This window comes from Mya arenaria, chromosome 8, assembly GCF_026914265.1.
Source record: "Mya arenaria isolate MELC-2E11 chromosome 8, ASM2691426v1".
Taxonomy (NCBI): domain Eukaryota; kingdom Metazoa; phylum Mollusca; class Bivalvia; order Myida; family Myidae; genus Mya; species Mya arenaria.
The window spans coordinates 12,212,813-12,220,603 of record NC_069129.1 but is presented as its reverse complement, the minus strand read 5'-3'; the positions used below and the strand labels follow the sequence as shown (position 1 = coordinate 12,220,603).

Genomic DNA, 7,791 nt, shown 5'->3' with positions numbered 1-7,791 from the left:
TATGTACATGAAATCCCAGAACATGTTTTGAAAAAAGTTGTTTCCTCGAATAAACAGTATAAAACTGACGGCTACAGAAAACTACATATACAAGTTTATTAAGCTTTGCATTGGCCGACATTGACTTTGGATCATCCCTCTAATTAATGTGTGTAACCAAGGGAGGTTACTAAATTAAACTGTTATTTTTGTTTATTTGATTTATTCATGAAGCAGACGTGGTAGCCGAATTCGGGGAAGAAGTAATAGTGTAATGTAACCAAACCTGCATGTGTTTTTTTCTTCTTTTAATTTACCCATTATCTCGCGAGTAAAGGCTGTTTTGTTCGTTTATTAATGAAAGGTAATTGATGAAATATTAGTAAGGTTGATCGTTTGGGTGCCTTTGTAGGCATGTTGTTCTTAGCTGTCACATTTCGATGAAATTGGAGTTGTTTCACTTTAGTCTATTTAGACAAATCGAGATTTTCTGACTTTGTAAAAGTGCCGTAATTCATAGTTATTTATGCTAGATAGTTGGTATGAGTGACCCCTTTGATGAATCTGAAGAAAAAAAAAATATATTTTAGGTTATTTTAGGTAAAATTTCACTAAATTTTTTTAGAGGTCAAAATTCAGCACATTCCCTTCAAGTCACTGTGGAAATGAATTACCTCTTTAGTATGTTTTGTTAATAAATTGTTAAGTGTTGGATTGTGTCTGGTAAGTTCATTTGATACAGTTGGTTATGTATACAATCATACTCGTTATATAGTATTTTGCTTTCTGTACATTTTTTCTAACTTGTTTTTCGGTGTACTTTCTGTTTCCTATGTCCAACAACACGATGAACTTTGAATGATAAATTATCTCGAAATGAGTATCACGGATCTGAAATTAAAACATATATTCATCTCATATCGATTATTTTTTGGTTAAAATAGTTAGTTTTACAATAAAATACAATTTACCTTTGAACATATTTAAAACAAAGATAATCAAAGCACTGAAAGGAATGGATGGGATGGGGTTATTAAAACGTTTGGTTATATTAATTGGAAAACTTGTAAAAATACTTTTACATTTTTAGAACACTATACCGAGATGCATTATGACGACTTTATCCTTTAATATAATAAATGAATTTGCTGTGGTATGTAGGATATCAAATATATCTGTAATGCATTAACATACTGTACCCAAGTATTTTTTTTAAAAAGTAAATAGTCATAATCCGTGATACAAACAACAGTTATTTCATCGTGCTTAGCAGTTTAATAGTTCTACCTATAACATATTTCATTCTTTGGGTTTTGTCATTTGTTGATGCAGATATTTTCACGTGTATTGAATCTTTTTTTTTTTCGTATTGTGAAGTTATGTCTCTTTTGTTGACTTCGGCAGGCATTGAAACATTGCTTCTGAACAGGTCATCGTTTAGTTGTAGACTACTCGGCTTGTCTCTGTAGTTTTCATATTTTTCACGATATCCAAACTAGTTGTGACTGACTAATCAAAACATTAAAAACCCAGATCGAAAGTAAATTTATATTATATAATATTTCATTAATTCAGTATTGTATCCACATTCTTGCTTTAAGTTTGCTTTGACGTTAAGCTTTCATCTTCGTACAAATCTTCAATTAATTCCCGATCATTTGCTAATACTTTTTGACATATTTGAGGTAAGTTGCAAGCTACCGTAAAAGATCAGTGTATAAACTCGGTCTGTACACATTGTGGATGAAGAAACGAACTACTCAATGCCTGCCTTACAATCTGAATAGAAAATTAACAGAAGTTTCCTTTGCATGTTTACTCATGTAAATGTTTGTTTTTATTTATTTTTTATTAGAGGCATATGAAAATGGTCACAAATCTTACCGTGACCTTTATTTCACAATATGCTATGGTTGGGATTTTCTTTGAAACGGTAAACACTGATGCACTATTTATGTTAAATTATTATGTCATATTTTAATTACAGATGGCTAATCCTTAAGATGGCTAATCAGAATCGAAAGAAAGCAATTACTACGAAGGAAGATTGGGAAAGTTTAAATTATCCAAAACATGGAAAGAAAACTTTAGTAGTTTACTTTTCACAGTTGAATCCCATTGGCAGGGAATGCCATGCGAAGGTAAAGGAAGAGGTAGTAACAGAAGCATCTAAGCTCGTCGGAGAAGAGGTTGACATTGATATCGCCAAATTAGATGAATTCCTTGTCGATATATACGGCAAGGATAAAATGGAAGTTAAGTTTTATCGCAACCAAAAAGCAAGTGAAATAGAAAACCGTCTGGTCAAGCTTGCTAAAAACGGTTGGGAATACGAAGCCTTCTTTTTCGTATTTTTAACATATCTGGATGATGAAAAACAAAGTGGCGTTCGAATACAGGCCTATGACAAGGCCATACACTTAGACTTCTTATTCAACCCAATAAAGAACGCCCCATCAATGGCACTAAAACCAAAGATTTTCCTGATACAAGCTGATGACATAGGAATGCTTTATCCTACACATGTTGAAAAGGCGATTCCTGACCATATAGAAGTAAAAAAGATACCTACTGATGCTGATCGACTGGTGATACTGTCAACAATTCCACAGAAGCTTACGCCATTAGCAGATAAAGAAAGAGATAAAGAAAAGGGAAAACAAACTCCGGAAAATGATTCGGATTCGCACCAAAATATTCGGGCAGGGCCTGTTCAGTCGGTTGTTCCCAGATTTGATACATCTGTTTTAATTCGGGCATTTCTCACAGTTATGAATAACGATGATTACAGGGGTGAAAATTTACTTTCAAATTCTACACGAATACTAGGAGAAGTTTGCAATATAGTCGAACCTCTGCAGAATACTACCGACTATGACAATTATGATATCCCGTTGCCATTGGTTACCAGTACCCTTACAAAGCTATATTTTCTTTGATTCAAACAACCGCGATGTCACGGCTGTAATAAATGAATCACCACGGAGCCGCCACTTCTCAAACTATTAACTCATGCGGATACGAAACAGAATTAAATAAATCGAGGTTAATGCATGCTAAAATTGTTTATTATATTAGAAATTACATACACATAAATAAATTGTTATGTGTTTTTTTGGACGATGTACTAATGTCGTTTGTCAAATGATTTAAAAACCAATGGAAGAAAACAGTAAAGCTCATTTATATTTGTTATATATGCTATAGACGTGAGTCAAATATCGATTTAAGTAACATGTTAAGAAATAAACGGTCATAGTAGTGAATAGATGGTGTAATGAAAATATTCAATTACTAGGGGTTTAAATTTTGGTTGTGTAATGTAATATTGTTATATTATCGGTTTTATATATTTGCCAAAACGGTCTTGTATATGTTGAATTTTGCTGGTATATTTTTTCTTTTTGGAATTGCCAAGCATGACAATCCGTTTATTCATTCCAAATAATCACATAGACAAAAAAGTATGAATATGCATTCTTTACATGTCGTATCTTGAAATTACATATGAATAGTAGCTTAAGTACATTTTACAAAATCATCTAAAACGAGATGATACATTTTTGTTTGAATAATGACTTTGGAGAACAATTAGATCGTAGTACAAATAATTTAGTATATTAACATTAACTGATCTTCGTTCGCTTACAAAATATGTCTTATGGATACAGTACGCTATTTGGCTAAGGACAACCTTTACAGCATTATAATCTTTTTGGTCTAATTTATAGCTGGTATATTAAAAATATTGTCTATGTTTTAAACATTGACTTTCATCGGCCGCGATAATACATCCCAACACGCTGCACGCTGACATTTCTCTGGTACCACTTGATTTGACGTTTTTTGACAGTCCTTCCACGAAAATCCTCTAAGAATAGTTGAATCTTCTTTTACATCGAGAAAGTTACTTCAAAACATTTACAATGATATTTTATGGGACGCTTTCATAAAAAATTGTGTGAACGTTGATACACTGAATCAACAACTTTTCTTTTTATTTTGTCCATTTATCTTGTTGTTTTATTTCAATATATTTCCCCGCTGGAGTAAATTTTGTTTGACGACAGTCCCTTTCTATGGCCTCTGCGAAAGGGATGCGAACTGCGGCATAACCGCTGTGTCAAGGTTGTTCTTATTCGCGCTAGTAGTATGTCCACTAAAAAAGTTTCACACTTTATGGAAATGGTTGTTGCATGTTTTCAGAAATAAATTACCATCCGTAGGAGTTTTCTCATTGTTATTTGCTTTTAAATATTATGTATGTCTGTTATTCATGTCGGAAAATAACTCATTGAGCTAATGTTTCTTGTTAAGAAATACCCGACTTATAAAATAGAATAAAGATTCTTGTATCTTGTATCTTGATTCTTCTTGTATCATTGTACTAGCAAACCATCACGCTTTAAATAATATTATCGAACACCTAACTAGCGGTCATACATAGTATCTATTTACCTCCAGTTGTTCAGCAGTAAGGCCCCATATGAGATCACAATCATGTACATCAAACTACCGAACTGGCGCCGAAGTCGCTGACTACCAGCTAAAAAGAGAAGCATAAGGCGGTAAATAGATTATATCAAATAAGACCACCTCCTTCACCCTACCCAAACACTCCACAAACAACAACAGCAACTACAAGAACAACATCATTAACAACAACATACAAACTCACTCCAAGAATCACAACATGTTCATCATCATTAAATAAATAAACCCCTTTATATTTTGAAAAGATAATAAATATTTATTTGTTTGAAATAAAGTGAACAACACCACAGTTGTAAAATGCATGCAGATGCCAGTTTTATAATTAGTCATACCGGATATATAAAATGTAGAAGTATAAAAAGACTTTGTGAAGTCAACGGCAATTACCATTTACACGGATTTCATTTCTTGCTTATCTTATGTCCGTAAATGGAATTGAGAAAGAAAACGCACATTTTCTTGACAACATTCAAAGCGAAATTTGTCCTTGTCGACCCGCTTCTGTTCCAGTTTGCTTTTCATGTTTACCCTGTTATTTGAAACGGCTCGCAGTACTACACTTGTGCCTGTAAACCGATTCGATGCGGGGAAACAATATTGGGCTCACTAATTTAAGAGACTGATCTGGATACTAGACCGAGAAACGTATTGAATGTTTAGCCACGCGCGCTATTGATTTAAACCACCAGCGGGTTGTATGCACTTTAATAGTGTCATAATATGAAACATTATGTATTTGACACACTACAGATTAATACAGCAATAACTTGGTCATGTAATGTTGTTGTAGCCGAAGCATTTATTAATCAGGATACTCTGATGCATGGGTTGTCGTTCGTTCTCATTTGTGGTATTGTTTCTCATGGAGTGATATATCTATAAACATGGTCGTTGTTATTTTTGGCTATAGGGATTGTCCATGTAGTCTGTATTGTACAGCTATATATGAAGTAAATTGACAAAGTGACGACGCACTCGCTCACTATATAACGGTTTACATTGAACAATGCAGTTAAACTTATGTATATCTTTAATAGCTTTGTTTTATGGTAATAAATGTAACAAGTCTATCCCACATATTAACACATATAGCGCAAACAAGTATTTTCATTGTTATTGTTAGTCTATATATAAAAACAAGTTATCATGTGTTGGTGCTACTTTGCAACGCCAATGACATAGCACAGAAGCAAACATTCACAAACCAGAAACACGACACAACAACACATTACATCCATAACATATAAAACTAGGGGTGTTTATCAACGATTATTATTAAACTTTGGAAACTACAAGAACAAGTCCATTAGCGTCAAACTTAACCAAGATCATGTTAGAAGACTAGATAATCAAGGTCAAAGGAACGCAACACAAGATAAACAACGCTACGAGACAACTTACATTAAACAAATATCAAACTATTAAGTGAAAGAAGTTTTAGTAATATCAAATTGTTAAATTGTAATTCCATTAGGGACATTACTACTTAAACGTTTAGTTCGAAGGATGATCCTGCATGTCAGCAATGTGTTATCTATCATATATCCATGATCAATGCAATTTTCTGCAGTACTTGATTGTGATTTCCAATAATAACTTGATAAGTAATGTAGATAAGTTAAACATTTGCGTATGCTTATGGAAAGTTTTCGCTTCAAAAACAAAACCATAATGACACAGAAATCAATCTCGATTGTTGAGACACTACCTCTTGTCGTGGTATACTAATTTCCACTATTACCCTTATCATAGCGTCTTTGGCGAGGCGAAATCTTAGACGTATCAACACAGAAAGTGAAATAACGGAATTTGAATCGATCGTATCGAGTGTGGAATTAAGAATTTTAGGCTTATAAAATTTTCTTGTAGGAAGAATGCATACTTAGATAAGATTTACCTTTTGCGTTTTATCTTTATTAAGGATTGTTGGGATAAGAGTGAGGTTTGTGCACATAAACTGGTTTAAACCCCCAGTAAATTAACATTTTACTGACCGTTCCAAGGCGGTACCTAACAATTCTTGATAAACATACCTATTTTTTTATATATAGTATGTATGCACTGTGCTTTTTGTGGAGTTTTGTGCTGTTTTTCTATGTTTCTTGTTTATGATTTTATGTTTTATGTCTTTGGCGTTTACCGAGTGCCACTTAACCGGATTTATGTTTAAACCTTATGCTACTGAGCTTGTTTCTGTAGCTTTTTGCATAAATATTATAAAATTTTCTTGTAGGAAGAGACTGAGTAGAAGCTAGAAATCTGAAAGCACTGTCAAGTATAATATTGTTCTACCGACTGAAATTCAAGCAGCGTGAAACGCGATGACATGCGAACTGAATGGATCGATGTTATTGCCGTTGAGTTTTAACATCAATGCATCTCCTTTTGACATATGCCATATTTCATTGTTTAAAACACATTCACTCGAAGTAACTCGTGAAGTGTTTGTTAAATGAAAGTAATCACGCGCACTAACTTTATGGGGAAGTTCAATCTAGTTAATCTTTTTAATATTTCAAAATCATTTTCGACTCGATGGTTGCTGTTTTATTTTTTAATGCATTGAAACGAATGTCTTAATGCAAATAGAAACATGGATTTTGTTTAAAACTAGAACAACCACTTATTCTGTATAAAGATTTATTTTCTACTGTTGAAATATCATTCACATGTCACTAAGAAATCGCGAACAGTCACGGTGCCAAAAAAACCTTTAAACGATGTAGGTTAAATAAATGTTTGCATTTCTTAGACTCATGTTACTGTTTTTGTTATTACATAAAGAATGTCGTCTTCAAATAGCTTGTAACACGCCTTATGTCAATTGTGGTCGACGGCTAATAATAAGGCAACTATGTGAGTAAAGCTTTTAAAACGGACATCCTTTATTTTGATTTTCGGATATAGTCCTGATTTTTTATCTTTCATACAAATTATAAGAATTGAGATATACGGAATGAGATTCACTATTTAAGTACGATTTGGACAAAGACAATATCACGTTTCATGGCATTTCTTTGACACGCTGCATAAGTAAGTGTGTATTAAGTATGTTCATAAGGAAGAAAGGTCAACGAAGACGTAAACAACTGTGATGGTTTGCGATCCAATGCACTGGTAGATTGTTCAGTTTATCAATGGTTTATTAACTGTATAAATTGCCAAAACGTTAGTCATACTTATCCGTCTAGGCAATATTTGGCTTATACAAGTCTTGTGTTTGGCAAACACGTAATGCCATCTGAAGTATCTCGTACACCCCAAATGTATCCAAAGACATATTATTTGAATCACCAACACTACTGGTTGGAGTACTCT

At 33.2% G+C, this 7,791-nt stretch overlaps 1 protein-coding gene across 2 annotated transcripts; it reads left to right on the top strand.

Moving 5' to 3' along the window:
• Nucleotides 1–219: 219 nt before the first annotated feature.
• LOC128243516 (uncharacterized) lies at nucleotides 220–3,450 on the top strand. Of its 2 annotated transcripts, none has more exons than XM_052961324.1 (2): nucleotides 220–343; nucleotides 1,967–3,450. In XM_052961324.1, the coding sequence occupies exon 2, from the start codon at nucleotides 1,983–1,985 to the stop codon at nucleotides 2,916–2,918; it is 936 nt and encodes a 311-aa protein (XP_052817284.1). In that variant the 5' UTR covers nucleotides 220–343; nucleotides 1,967–1,982; the 3' UTR covers nucleotides 2,919–3,450. The 2 variants fall into 2 exon arrangements, with proteins under 2 accessions (XP_052817284.1, XP_052817285.1); XM_052961325.1 differs by lacking the exon at nucleotides 220–343 and adding an exon at nucleotides 618–702.
• The last annotated feature ends 4,341 nt before the right edge of the window (nucleotides 3,451–7,791 follow it).

Bases quoted from the DNA above. Each gene is read 5' to 3' on its own strand.
- LOC128243516 (XM_052961324.1), top strand. From the start codon at position 1,983: ATGGCTAATCAGAATCGAAAGAAAGCAATTACTACGAAGGAAGATTGG.